Genomic DNA, 15666 nt, shown 5'->3' on the forward strand with positions numbered 1-15666 from the left:
GCGTGCCCAGCTCAAGCTCATTTTGTCACCATGTAAATGAGGAGTGTAGACTTGGCTTTTCTGCTCCATTCTGGTTTTAGGTTTCCAACATTTCTCTGGCTGTTTCTCCTGGATCCTTTGAAGAGTATTTTTGACCCACTAAGCAGAGCCCTGATCTGTGCAGATCAGTACTGCAGGTTAGCTTGTTAGCCACCGCAGGTTGAACATTGTTTGCCACACTTATTGTTATCACCACAGGCACTTCATATGAGGAGGTCTGAATAAACAACAGTGTAATCAGTATGATTCAGCGTTTCCAGGCAGCGAAGAGTTGACTCAATTAGTGTGTTTGCGTGTGTGTGTGGTTTTCCTGGTAAAGCAGCTTCCTTTTTATTGATATAAAAGTGTTTCTCTCCAAAATACACACGTATTCATCAGATGATAATGGAGAGGCGCGTGTGTGACATTCATATGCATTCATAACACACCCTTTAACACACACAAGCACAAGTTCCTGCTAGTAATTCACATCTTAATGGCATAGCAAGCATCAAATGACTGTGTGAGGCAGCTTGATCAGGTGACACACTCAAAACATTGATCAAAAGCTGTTGTTTTTCATGATGTTGACTGATGATGTTGACTTAGAAATTACAGAGATGTTCTTTGATTTATTATTTACTTAATGATCTATAAAACACACCCATAACAATATATAGCGGGAAAACTCATTTCTAACAATGACAAGAATAAAAAGAATAGTTTTGTCTGATTCATGTTTAGTGACTGACTGTTTCTCAGTATATTGACCAATATACCAAACAGAAATCTTGGCTGTGAACAAAATGATTCAGCAATGAGAATACAGATTAATTTTAGCAGTCTGAAGGGATACAAAACACTAAGGACACTATGTACAAAATATCATAGGAAACCATTAAAGGAAAGCTCTATTGCAAATAATATTTTGTTCATGCAAAACTATTAAACTCTCAAGCATCCAAGTTGCTCCACTGATTTTAACAGAGGCCTAATGCAGGCAAATATTATTGGACCTAAATAACATGTAGCCAGGAAATGTATAAATAAAAGTCGATTAATAAACTAGTCGATTATTATTACATGAGTACTTAGTAATCGTGGGTCAGACCAGACCAATCTTCGAACCCATTTTGATCTCAGCTCCTAGCATTTGTCAGTATTTGATGAGTCAGTAATAAGACTAGAAAATCCTTTTTTCTCACAAATAATTAACTAAAATGTAATTAAATCATAAGACAACAAGATTTGTCCCCTCAGGGTCGGCAAATCGTGTCCTGCTATGGGTAACAAATAATTTAGAAATGCCTGAAGCTGCCAATTGATTTATATACTGTTTATAAGCAAGATAACTAATATGGAGCCTTGTGGCATCCCATTAATATCTCCAAGTTCTGATGTTGTCCCAAAACATCTGTGACTGATAACACAAACCAAAGTTATGATAAGTTCATGAGACATAAGTGTAAGCAGCACATGAATAGGTAAAAGCTCATTTGTGAACCATTTGGTGTGTTCAGAAGCATTGGAGGGAATAACCAACGGCAACACTTTCATGATGCATTTTTGTCATTTGTGGAACCATCATCATAAAATTGTTGGGACAGGAGCAGGGACACTGTAATCTCATCATGATTTTTAGAGGGCTGTGTTGCCTTAGAAAACATTTCCACAAACAGCCGACTGCATCACACAGTGATTTATGTTGTTTGTCAGATTTGGCGGCAAACAGAAGAGCTTTGTTTGTTCTGTGTAAAGTCAGGATCAAGGCACTTAATTTTAATTTCAGCTTCAGAAGAACATGTTCAGTGTGTTAGGGGTGTTCCTGCTCATGCAGCTGAGCCACCAAGAGCAGTTTGTGACAACTTGTTAAATGTGGAATCTACCCCTCCCTTTTTTCTCTCTGTCTCTCTCTCTCTCTCTCTCTCTCTCTTACTTTCTCTGCCTGGCTCCCTCCATCCTCGCCCTCCCTCTCCTCATCCACAGGCCGACTGTCGCTCCAGAGAATACCTTCGCATACGCTTCCCAGCTGCAGATTCATGAGTCAAACAATGAGGTAAGTGACAAAATACATCACACACAAGTGGCTTCTCACACTTTGATGTAACACTCTGATGTACACACTCACACAGAAATAACTTGTATGTGCGATACCTCAGCACATGGTGAGAGATGAGTGATTTACTCAGTCTTAAAATAGGCTTAAAAGCCACAGCAAGTGACTCACTGAGGATTTTCCCCAAATCCTAAATAAAGCCTGGTAGAAGTCCCAATCATTCTCATCTGATTTGCTGTTTAAATTCAGCAAATTTATTTTAGAGGAACATTTTACAGGATATTATTTATTTGTCTGTCTAAATTTCTTCTATCTGCCTTATTAGCTGGGGCACAGTAGGGGCAAAGGTAGGTTAAAGTAAGAAAATAGTTAAACTCATACCTGTGAAATGAAACGACACATCACAAACAGTGCATGTTCTACACGCAAAGGCAAAACATTTCCCTAAGCATCGAGGCCAGAGGTCAGCAACAGAGCAGCAGTGCTGCGGCTACATGGGATTCATTTTTGTGCTCAAAGATGGGAGCTTGAAGCGTTTCACTGACAGTCCACTCCTCCCTGCTCACTGCAGCAGAGAGGGAAGTTTAAGAGCTTTAAGAGCCTTTGACAAGTTCTCTGCATTTTGAGAGGGGTGTGACGGGGCAGAGGTGAGCCAAGGACGCTTGAGGTTAAGCAGAGACACACAGGCAGAAAGAGAGACGGAGCAATGAGGAGCGCAAAGTCCCTTTGATCCTGTGATTCTCATCTGAAATAACAGGCAGCACCGCTCAGTTCAACCCTACCTTCCTCATTACCGATCAAAGCTGCAGACCGTTGGCACACTCAGATGCCTCGAAAAAATCTCACCCTACAGACCCAAGTGTTTGCAAACGTGCACAGAATGGAACAAAGAATGCCGAGGTGCAGCTGTTGGTGTGCGCTCACGCCCACAGGTTTGTTCACAGTTGCTCACACGCAGGCCCACAAGGGTGTGTGCGCTCACATATCCCTCAGCGTACCCCACTGGGAAACATAATGGGATGTCCGTGTTCATCCGCTCCGGAGCTCCCTGATGTGGTGAATCCTCTGAGTGCGCCCGGGTCTTTGATCAGCCTCTCTACAAAGAGATTTAGACAGGGAGGGAGGCTTTGTGCTGAGTAGGCAGGGCTGTAGCAGGTTCCTATAGGCCTTATCCCAGCTTTGCCCTCTCGCTCTCACCAGGCCGCAGGCACTTTGGATCAGACACACTGTACCTTTGCAGCTCCAGCTGGTGAGCTATACACTTCAGGCATGTGATCCCTTAAAGGTACACTGTGTGTGATTTTCATCCAAAAATAATGCCTCTCAATCGTCACGGATGTACCACTAAGTGTGTTGTGATGTCAGTGTCAGCACTGACCCTGCCCTCTGACTCAGCTCTCTTATTTTTCTATTATTATGCTGTGGGATGGTTCTGGGCGTCAGTGTTTCTGGTGAAAAATAGTTGATCTTTGTGTCTCGGCCCAAAGTGTCAGCCCTTTTGACTCCTGGGGAATGAGACTCAAAACCATTTGTTTTTTCATAACTGTTAACTGTGCCTTTGAGTGAACCAACAAATACTGTGTAGTATGCCTTTACATCGCAATTTACATTATAGAGGGACTGTAATTTGTATCTGTGCATCATTGTCACCAAGACAGTTAGCTAAACATTTGGTGGGTACAGGACTAATTAGGAAGGTGGTTTTTTTCTGTCTGCAGGATTTCCCCCCCCTGCCAAAAAACCCCCCCAAAAAAACAAGCTAATGTAGTTCAGTGAAAATCTGTGGAAAATAATGCCACAGGTTTAGTTTGCATGAAGGCTAGATATCTTTCTGTTATACAGTATTATAATATTGTTATATTGATATTTCAGTTTTCAAATTCATGTCTGTGACTACTAAATGTTTTAAATGAGTATCTGGAAAAATAATCAATTGTCTCATGGACTGGATGGACCTCGGGCTGGTACTTTGAGACCCCTGGGGCCAAATGTATAAAACTATGTAGATTCACGAATAAGACTGGGCATGACAGAAATATTCATATGCTTTTTTAAAGCATTTATAAAGCTGTGCCTTCGCTTGATTCACTGTGACAACTGGCCCACATGCACACACTTTATTTCCACTCCTACATTTACCAATAAATATATATATAAAAACGCTCTAAAACGTGATGTCAATTCATACTTGTGCCAGCTCCACGTCATTAGACCTAGAAGAAGGGAAAAATAGAAGTGTGCTGTGTTTCATCAGCGATGTACAACAGCACCAGAACGGCTGTGACTATGCATGATCATTTCACATGGCTGTGGCTATTTTTAGCACCTGCACAGGTACCAGTAAACCTACATCACAGTAATATCTCAGTCCTCATTAATAAACATCAGACAAATGATCAATGATTATTCCATAGAGCTCATATTGCAACGACAATCATTAGCAGCGAGGTAATTGTTCCAATGTAAATAAAACCATAAAACCAAAGTCATCAGTCATTAATAATTTGAAACTTGGTTTATACATGGGCTCCGCGCCATCATTTATTCCCAAGCCGTCATGGGAACGCTGGTCTGAAAGTATGCATGAGGTACACACATTCTCATTGCACATTCTTCCTTGATAAATACCAGCTTATGTGTGGGAAAAGGAGTATATGTGGTTTTTGTGTGCACACATCATTTATACATCTGCCCCCTGGTGTGTGACAAATGTATCACTAGAAACCACTCCACTTTCTACCTAAAGAAACCAGCACTCCTTCATCAAATGTCATCCATTCTTCTTCTAATTTGGTTCATAAAATATTCAGTTTGAAACAGTAGATCATTGGTGTCTTTACCCTAAATCATTTTATCGTTTTGAAGGCATCTACTTTGTCTGTCACCTTGGATCTTCCTCATGAGCCCTCTATATGTGGGCAATCTTGCATTAAATTGTTTTCGGACAGGCCACTGGCTCGCTGTGATTTAGGACACTTATTCTTGTTCAGAGAGAAGAAGGCTGAAAATCAGTCTTTACTGTAGCTCTGAGCTCTACAGTAACAGGCCGAGCTCGTTGCAGCATTCACCTGCAGATAGTCTCAAGGAGCTCGACAGCGGACAGAGGCCTGCGCCCCTGGGTGGCAGAGGAAGAGAAATGGAGTTTCTGTCTCTGTCAAAGAGAGAGGAGGGAGACATGAAAGACAGAGCAGCAGGAGAGGAGATGAAGAGATCCGAACGGAGGAGGGAAACAACGGGGGTGTAGAGGGGGGAGGGACGGAGCAAGAGAGTGAAAAATCAATGCGTGTATAAGAGCGAAGAAGCAAGGAGTCAAGGCAGCAGGATAAAAACTTATCAGTGCTTTGAGTGAGTGATATGCAGGATTTAACTTCTACTGCTATCGATTGCTTACTTGCTGATAACTACAGTACAGGGTCATTCTGCACTAACTCACTGGGTCTCTCCCAGTTCATGTCATAGATTTTCTTCAAAGAAATCATATGAAAACCTCCATTGAAAAAATGGGACCTTGTAATGCTATAGCTATACAGGCATTAGACATAAAGAAAACCATGAAGAAAACACTGTATAAGTCTCATGAAATAAAACTACTGAATGTAATTACAGCAAAAAATAAAGAAATCACTGCCCTGATTTAACTAAGCAAATAGGCTCCCATTGGATAATTACTGCAGTGTTTGACATGTTTCAGCTGGCAACAAGTTATTTAACCCTAACTGATTCAGTGAGTAACTTCCCCCAACTCTTGTGGTGGTGGAAAGGATGTTCCTCTGTGTCAGGAAGGTAAAATTATTGGTCTGCATCAAGCAAAGAAAACAACTGAGGCTGAAACTTTGGATTAAGAACTGTCCAACGTATTATTAAAACCTGAAAGCACAGTGGTGAACCATCATCTATAAGGGAGAATGTCATCGAAAAAAAAAAAAGGCTTGAACGATCATGATTTGGTAAAATCAGATTATAAAAAAGTATGTTTAATAGTGAAAGTAAGAGCTTTTCTACACCACAATGTGAAGAGAGCTCCAGGGATTTGGCCATGTAGCCTTAAAACCACTTATCAGTGAGGCTAATCAGAGAAAAGGGCTTCAGTTTGCTAGGGAGCATAAAGATTGGACTCTGGAGCAATGGAAGAAGGTCATGTGGTCTGATGAGTCCAGATCTACCCTGTTCCAGGGTGATGAGCTCATCAGAGTAAGAAGAGAGGCGGATGAAGTGATGCACACATCATGCCTAGTGCCTAACATACAAGCCTGGGGCTAGTGTTATGATCTGGGGCTGATTCAGTTGGTCACATCTGGTTTCAGCAACATTATGTGCCCAAAAAATGAGGTCAGCAGATACCTGAATATACTGAATGAGCAGGTTTTTTCCATCAATGGATTTTTTCTTCCCTGGTGGCACGGACATATTCCAAGATGACATTGCCGCTATTCATTAGGCTCAAACTGTGAAAGAGTGGTTCAGTGAACATGAGATACATTTTTTTTAAACACGGATTGGTCACCACAGAGTGCAGACCTTAACTTCATTGAGAATCTGTGGGATGTGCTGGGACACAGCAGCCTGACTCTCCAATCATCAATATAAAAAAAATACAACTCTGGACTGAAATGAATGTTATGTGATAGCGTAAACCTATATGATGCCACTGTGAACGCTTGCCATAAGCAAAGCTTGTCCCATGAAATATGAGTGTAAAGCTGAAATAGACAATAAGTGTCAATATTTGACGACCATAGAATGAGACTCAAAAATCAACTTTCTTTCTCTTGAATTATCTACCTCAACTTTGAATGACATTTTTCACCAATTCAAATCTTTCATGGGAAAATATAGTCAAAATGTCTGAAGCTATATTTAGAAAGACCAGCGGCACTGAACTTTTTATGCTGGACCAAACTACTTCTGGATGTGATGGAAATATATTAATACAACACAGAGTCAGAATTCTAAACAGCTTTGGAACGTTTTAACTGAAAACATCCAAATCCAGTGAGAAATGAGCACTTGATGAGGCTGGATACAGATACAGCGAATCACAAAAATGATTAACTTGAGCTCAGAGGGCTTAACTTAAAAAATACACACAATGATTTGGAGTACAGCTGTAGTCTTTGCAAGGTCCCATTAGTTCTGAATTCTTAGTGAGTTGGTATGGAATGACCCTGTAGAAAAACTGTTAAATCTACTTTTCAGTAGATAAAACAGTTGATAGAAGATAGAAGCAGCAGAGTCCTTCAGTCCCTTTCTGCTGTTATGCTGTCTTTGTTGTATGATTTGTCTAAAAATGTACAAAGTAAACAACATTTAAGAAACAAAAAGTTCTGATTCACAGAGCGTCAGTTATTTGACCAAAAGTATTTGCAGTCAGGTAAAAGCTTTTGAATTTGTTATTCTGGTAAAAGAACAGAAGATAGACACTCTTTGTTGTGGTTTTCTAAATATTTTAACCGGTATTTAATCTTCAAAACAACAGGAAAAACATGAAAACAATAGATTTTTTCCCCTATATTTGAATGTATTCTCTTTAACCAGTCTTTTACACTAAGAGGCAGTCTTATTTCAGTGTTATTTGCCCTTTTATAAAAAAAAAATAGAGCAGTTGGTTTAACGTGTAAATTAGATTAATTAATTACACTGCAAATTAACATGTTATAAAAATTAACGCAATTAATTCTGAGATTCTGAGTGGTAATTCAATGCACTGTGCATTTTAAATTTGGCCCATTGAATGACCCGTAGGCTACCCGTAGGAACTTCCCACCTGCGTCACTACTTTCAAATTAAAAGCCCCCCCACTAAGAACCTAGTTCTGAATGGGGTGCAATGTAAATCTCTTATTTTGAAGACTAATTCTATGTCACTGTTCACAGCCTTATACTTCTACTATTCATTTTGAATTGCTGTATTGAGTCAGCTTTAGTGCTCATTTTGAATTGAGAGTCTGCTTAAGTGCCTATTTGAGACGCAGCCTTATTTTATTTCTGAATTTTATTTATTTAAGTGCATTTGTATTGCATTTTTGAATAATGCACCTGGCCTAATTGGTTTGCTGGAATGTGCTTGACCATTTTATTTTAAATTTCATTTATGAAACGCACTTCACCAAAAAAAAAAAAATGTGGATTTCAAATCTTCTCTTCTTAGTGTATTCAATTGATTAGTCATGCAATACAATTTTGGAATGTCCTAGAATACAAATTCTTTATTTGGGTACCTTTAGCAGATATATAAAATGCGATTAATTAGATTAATTAATTACAAATCCTGTAATTAATGAGATTAATTTTTTTAATCGCCTGACAGCCCTAAAAAAGAATAAAAAATAATAATAATTTGTAGCATTTGACTAGGTCTGCACTGCATGGTAATATAATCATATATGATTATCTTGACACATATTGTGACTGTGATATGATTCATGATCTGTGGGAATCATAGTTTTTGCACTGTTGTACTTTTTTATAATGCTGTTTTTTCACACATTTCATCTTCAAATAACTGCAGTATTTGGGTTAGGATTTTGCACATGGGTTATATATATATATATATATATATATATATATATATATATATATATATATATATATATATATATATATATATATATATATATATATATATATATATATATATATATATATATATATATATATATATATATATACACACATACAACACACACAAAAACAATCGGTTTTTTATTTTTGCTTTTATTTTGTATGAGTTATTCACCGTTGGTTATCTCAGTTTTGATACCACTGTCACCTAGTCCCAAAGTATTAATAAGTCATCAGGAAAGTGTTCAGTTTGAACCATGGAGGCTGTTTCAATCAACTTCATGCTGTTATACAAACTTTACTGCCCTTTTCAAATACGTTTCTCAAATGTCATGGAAAATGATGCAGAGGCAGTTGGCCCAAGGTTGGACCGATGCACTCTGTTGGGAGCAGACACTCTCATTAAAAAGTTAGAGTACTACAAGGACACAGCTTGTTGCTGGAGGTACTATCCAGCTCAGTATGAACTGGAGGGCTGATTTGCAGAGGAAGTGAATGTTTCATCGCCTGCGCTTCTCTTCCTTCTCAGAACACATCATTATGTCTCACCACTGTATGACATCGGCTGTCTGACTGACACTTTTTAAACACCTTTACCTCACCTCAGAGGTACTCAGGTTGATTGATTGACATATTGGGCCACGATAAATGAAGATGTGTGTGCATGAGTTTTTGGTCACAGGTCTTGTCATGTTGGACTTTTGGGAGGCTTTTTTTGACCAAATGGTTAAACCAGTGGTGTCATGGGGGATGTGATGTGAAAAATGTATACATTGTTTTACAGCTGCTTCTTTCACAATGTAAGATTCTGGAAAAAAGTATTGTTGGGCCCCAGTGCATCACGTGATGATGTTATTACAGCTTGGCCAATACAAATGTTGCTTCAAAGTGTGGCGCTCTTCCTGGGGGCTTGGTCAAACCACACCAAATAAGGCTATGACAGCAACACCCCTGAATGTATTATGGATGGTTTCATTACTTATAAATTCATCTTTTAGTTAGAAAGAGATAGAATGTGCTATTTCTTATTTCAAAATATAGGTAGTCACATCTCAAAGTTATCTTAATCATTGTGTGTGTGCGTGCGTGCGTGCGTGCGTGAGTGCGTGCGTGCGTGCGTGCGTGTGTGTGTGTGTGTGTGTGTGTGTGTGTGTGTATTTGTGTGTGTCCTGAAGGACTGTAGCCTCTGGCTGTGTGTATCAGGCGCTGGGCACAGTCTGACCCAGACTGTGGAGCAAACAGTTCTGACGCCAACTCTGCTTCTAAGGGACAGTAAATAAAACATGTTCAGGTGACTCAGGGGCACAAAGCTTTAATGATATTTTTTTTCTCTCCGTCTGTCTCCAGCTCTGTGTCTCTCTGTTCTCCTTGCACTCGTGTTCTTTCTCTCACGAACACTGTGAATTCAGGAAATCAAACTTTTCTTGAGAAAGGGATGTTTTCAACCACCTAGCCAAACCTTAATTCATCCATGAACTTTTCATGTGCAACTAAAGATTATCACTGGCATTTTGGGTGCTTTACCTCTAAAAATGATATAGTTCAACTGCATACCAGTACCTTAAGAGCTGTCTGGTTGTCTGACTGTGTGTGTTGCTTTCTGTATTGGATTTGGTACAAAGATATCATAACAGACAAACATGATTTACAAAAGGGGTCAAATAAGATGTAACTGGTATTAAACCAGCGTAGTCCCCTAAAGCTTCAGTAATCAGTATTTTTTTTTATTTACATGGGACCAAATTACATGAAAAGTGAAAATGGACAGTTAAACCTGCAGGTAATAATCCAGCCAGAGATCTCTAGTGGCAGGTGTAATTATTATGGCAGCAAAAGAGGAAGTCAGTCAAAGTAGTATAAAGTCCACATAGGGAGGAGGTTGCCGACTGATGGTTGGGTCGAGCACAGGACATTCCACACAGGAAAGTGTTGGTCATGTCCAGTGTGAAACCAAAAGTCAGTGGTGACTTATTTGTCTCAGTTATGAAGTCGATTTCCACATAATGCACTGTAACTAAAGTTATGTAATGTGGGTACAGTCATAGGTGAAGTTTCAGGAACAGTGGTACATCACTGGGGTCACCGGCAGTCAACTTGTTTAGTGCTTTAATTCTGAGAATGTGATGGGGTTATGATACAAGTCTTCAGTTGTTCTGTCAGTTTAAGCACACTGTTTTGGTTTCGTCTCATCAACCCGTTTCCCAGCAGCCGCTGTGTCATTGAAGAAGCTGTGATAAACCTGCTGTACTGTACCTGCCCAACAGACAGACAACGTTAGAAACTAGCTGGTGAACTTGTCAAGCATTTAGCAGCTTAAGAGCCAGACATTTCCCTCAGGAGGAGCCCAGAAACACGACTGCTTCGTTCTGCCGAACAGGCCATTTGTGGCTGACATGTGCAAGTTCATTTTGGTTATAAATCCATAGTTTTGGCCAGAAAAGTTTTAGTTTTGTTATAACATCTTCTACCTAGGAAACAAATACATAGAGAATCCATTAACTCGGGCAATATCAAGTCAGCCTTTTTTGTATGCAGCAACGACTACAGTAAAGCAGCCCAGCTTGCAGTTAAACAGGCCTTCATCAGAGACCCCTACATCAGTGATTACATTCTCATCTCACATTATTGTTTAAGTGCAAAGTCATTTAAAAATGAGTGCATCATTGCAGTTGTCTGTGCTTTCTTTCACAGTTTGTCTTGCCATTGTTCTTCTCTGTTTACATGTTCAAGAACATAAAACACAAAATGCTCCCTGTTTTATCTGATGTTGTGAGTTATGATAAACAATTTATTCTCTGTTCCTCCCCAGGCCTTTCCTCTGTTGTTGATTCCTTTCCTTTTCTTATTTTGTCCTTGTTTTACCATCCCCACTTATTGTTCCCTCGTTCGTTCCAGTTTCTCTGGCTTGGCTTCATCAAAAATCTGTTTGTGTTTTGTATATATTCAGCCCTCTCTAATCTGCTCTGTGAGACTCCTCCCTTATCTGGCAGTAAGATGAAACCATGGGCACATTCTGCTTTTTGTTGAGATATTAACCAGATGGAGTCATTAGTGTTTTCTGAAATAGTGAAGGACAACTTTCGGCCAAGAGGGTTTTCTTTTTTTTTTGTACCCGTTTTCTGTTTTCCTAGGCTGCTGTTCATCACTTGAACCCTGAGTCGGTATGATGAGTCTTTCCCTCAGTGCATCCCTCCCAGTGGGGAGAGCTCCACACTGTGCCTGAGGCGGCTGCAGGCACTGAGTTAGGCCAGTAGTGTTCCCTCTGTGTGTGTATTTATGTGTTTACGCATTGAAGTGGGGAATTGGGGGAAGAGATGATAGGACGATGGGGAAGGAGATAAATTGCGAAAAGGTCAGAAAGTGTAAGGGTGGTTAGAGAGGTTGTGTGTGTCTGCATGCTGATTTACGGGGAAGACAGCACAGAGGGAGGGAGGAAGATTAATCAAGAGATGATTTGAAAGTTGCTGCAAGGGGTGGAGTGGGAGCGAGAGTTGACATGGCATCACTGGACTGTGAAAAAGTTTCTCCCCCTGTTCATTCCCTATTTCTATCGGCATCCTGTCATCTGTTTCCACGCCAACAGAGATACAAATTGCAAAGGATGGAGAAAAAAAGGGGTGAGGGGGAAAAAAGTGCGCATTGCACAGTTGCAGAGCAAACCTTTAAAGGCTTACTCCCTGGGATGAGAGGAGGGGGAGGGGGGGTGATGGAGATCATGTAGGGGGAACTGCTGAGGGAGAAAAGCTGCTGCTTGATGTGGAAGTGGAAGCCTGCAGACAGAGGAAAGACCCTTCCCTCTCCCCTTCTCTCTCTCTCTTTCTCTCTTTATCCATCCCCCCCTTGTCTATTTGATGCAGCGGAGGAGAAACCGCATCCATTTCATCATGGCCAGTCTCACAAAGAAAAACCCTCAGTGTCGCTTTTTGCGCCGCCTCACCTCCCTCTGCCAGAACGCCGCCACGCGCCGCTCAAGTGTTGATAAATTGCCACCATCTGCCTCATTTTTCAAGACCGCCGCCTCGTCGTCAAACACATACGCACTGACACAAAGCCCCCATGCTCTCCTCAGCGATAACAAGAACAATCGCTGAGCCCCAGGAATGAGAGATGGGGCGACAGAGGGAGAGGGCACATGGGTGGAGGAATGAATGGTTGGGGTCTGGGGAGGGGGCAGATGAAGAAAACAAGTGGCAGAAAACATTGCTTCATTTAGTTTCTGACTGACAGGTTGAGACAGTTTGCCAATGAAAAAACCTCTGTGCACTGAAGGGTAAGAGCTCAATTTTATTTTAGTTAAAAGAAGTTAAAACTATGGAAGCCCAGGATGGCCCTGCTCACAATCATTTTCATGTGCTTTACTAAGATCATGAGTCAATTATTTCATTATTTATAAATAGATTATAACACAGACAACCAACTGTCACAGGAAAAAAACATGAGGTTAGGTCCTTTATCACTTAAAATGTCTATCATTGATCAGGACTGTCATGCCAGCATGCATAGACGGTGTCTTGATAGCTCTCGCAACCGAGTTAAGCTGTCAGACCAAAGACCCATAAATGATCAGCACATCAGACTGTGCTTCAATCAAGGTCTGACACAGGCAGAAATGAGAGATAACGTTCAATTCAGTCCTCATTATTTAAGGAGAAGATGAGCCCAGCTGCAACTTCACGGGCAAGTGCACTTCAGTGATCCTCCTGAAAGTTGTTTTCTTCTGATAAATTATCTTGTTATCTGTAGAAACTGGCTTTGAAGTTAACGTTAATGTAATAAATGTACCTGGTATGGCGAGAAAACAAAGTAATTCACTTGTGAAGTTGAGATAACAGCTCTCAGCTCCCACAGAAAACAAATATCAGTACTCCTGAAATAAGAGTTTCCGTCTGATGCCTGTACTGTCTTCTTGTCAGGTACTTTTGTGGCTTCAGGAGGATTTCAGTAAACCAAGGGAGCCGTGCTCAGACACAGGTAGCCACAGTGTGAAAAAGTGTTCCTTTAGCTGCTCGACAGCGGTCATATCTAGTGTCCCTGTTTCCATCGTAACAGTGTTGTCACTTCCAGCAGACATGTTACGGTATATCTGTGTTGAGTCACACCATGGAATCAAGCAGCACACTGCTGTGTTCAGACGGCAGGAGAAAGGTCTGGAGATGAATCAAAGCTGCAGAAAGACACATAGACGAGTTAATCAATAGGATGTTCACTTGTCTGTTTCTCTGTGCTCCCATCATGCTTTGACCTTTTCCTGTGGCCTTTTTACGACTGGCAGATGATTTTACTGAGGAGTAGTCACGCTGAGCCTGGAGCTTTATACACTGAGAGCTAGGGTGGTTCCAATACAGCTACCAGTGTTGGAAATGCCTCAGATACCTCCTTAACCTAACCCTCCTTAATACCTGCTGGAATGAGTGCACTGATAAATGCCCTGATCTGTCATCACGTAATTGAATTATTAAGATGGGTTGCTGCATAAGAAACTACTTTTCACAGGCTGCAAATATATTATTGGAACATCTACTGATAACACACTCTACCAATTAATCAATTAATTGTGAGGAAAGATCTTTTCTGTTTGTCGGTAAAGGCGGATGTATATTCTGTACATACACTGTCATGAGTTACTTATGGCTGATGCTATATTCAACATTTTCGCCTGGTGCCATGATACAAGACAGGCTTTGTTTATGTAGACCTGAAAAGAAAACCCAGACACTTTATTACTGCTGAATTGTTGTTACACTGTACAATACCACTGCCATTCACTGTTACATGCCTCCAATTCACCAGAGAGTGCAAAGAATAAAGAATCCAGACGAACCAGGTTCCAACCAGGGCCAAAATCAAAGGAAAAAAAGCATACATGCCATCTTAGGTGTTAGCAATGAAAGGTCTTGATGTGTCAGAATTACTGGTAAAAAATGCAGTCTTGTTGTCTACTAACTGATCAACTTTTGTAACAAAAAGTTCAGATATTTACTTCAAATATGTGCAACATTTTCATTCGCAGGCAACCTCATTTTACTGTCTGTCATGTTTGTTATTGTGAAAGACACGTTTGGTGAAGGTACATCTGCTCTCCCTCATTGAGAAATGTATGTATGACTGACAGGAATTGTGCCCAGCCAACCACCACATGCGCTAGGTTGACAGGACCGGCTGAGATTGTGAAATAGTTGTGAGTCAAACCTTCATATAAAAGCATAATTACAATAAAAGAGGCCCTTTTAAGTTTTACCGTATTTTCATTTTCAGGTAAAACTCATTTTCAATGGGAGTGCTACAGGCACTCGCATTAGCCATTAACTCACCTCCATGTTAAGTCGCATTTGGAGATTGATACTTCTGGCTGGCAAGATGGCGGGAACCGGTTCATTGGCCCAGTTTTTGCGCATAAGACAAGGACTGGCTTTTGAATTTGTGATGCACTAAATCCAGCCAGGTTTGTTTGAATCTCAGATTTTAGGGAAGGACACACACACACAACAAGAATTAACTATTTTATCTTTAAACAAGTACAGCACAAAAAAATGTGGCTAGTTTTCTGTTTCCTCCACCAGTTGTACACATCCCGGTCACTTTACCCAGCAGGTGATGTTGTTCTCTCAGAGGGCTAAAGAAGTGTAAAATGCTAAAAGGCTAAGCAAATATATGTGGGCTCACCTAAGTTAAATATATATGTGGGAAACACTGTTATATATTTAATAGGCTACATGTGTTAGGAGACAGTCTGGGTGTAAGGTGCCCTGTGATCAGGAGGTGATCAGGCATACAGCGTTGGCACCCCCGCTCGGGAGGATCTTTGTAAAGATTCCCCTGATGATGTTTTCAACTAAACTAGTAGCTTGGAGAGAAAGATGATGGTATTTTAGGGGCAGGGAATATCAAATCAAAGTTTTATGTTAGGTTGCATGATGGGAAATTTGAATCCAAAGCTTTTGAGGATATTCCTCCCTCAAGTTGTGTTCAGTGTCAAGTCACTTTGGTGAGCGCTTAGTCTCAGGTTCTACAACCTGAAAATGTAAAGTATAG

The 15666-nt window shown here is 40.5% G+C and overlaps 1 protein-coding gene across 2 annotated transcripts in view; it reads left to right on the top strand.

Moving 5' to 3' along the window:
- Positions 1-15666, top strand: part of LOC119023045 (endonuclease V-like) — an 83655-nt gene that overhangs the window by 28695 nt on the left and 39294 nt on the right. For both annotated transcript variants that reach the window (XR_005076150.1, XM_037104666.1), the window contains exon 8: positions 2005-2074. Coding sequence is in view for 1 of the 2 variants with exons in the window: in XM_037104666.1 (XP_036960561.1) it covers positions 2005-2061 (57 nt within the window). In the remaining variant the exon portion in view is untranslated. The remainder of the gene's footprint in view (positions 1-2004; positions 2075-15666) is intronic.

This window comes from Acanthopagrus latus, chromosome 1 (assembly GCF_904848185.1).
Source record: "Acanthopagrus latus isolate v.2019 chromosome 1, fAcaLat1.1, whole genome shotgun sequence".
In the NCBI taxonomy this organism is placed as follows: Eukaryota; Metazoa; Chordata; class Actinopteri; order Spariformes; family Sparidae; genus Acanthopagrus; species Acanthopagrus latus.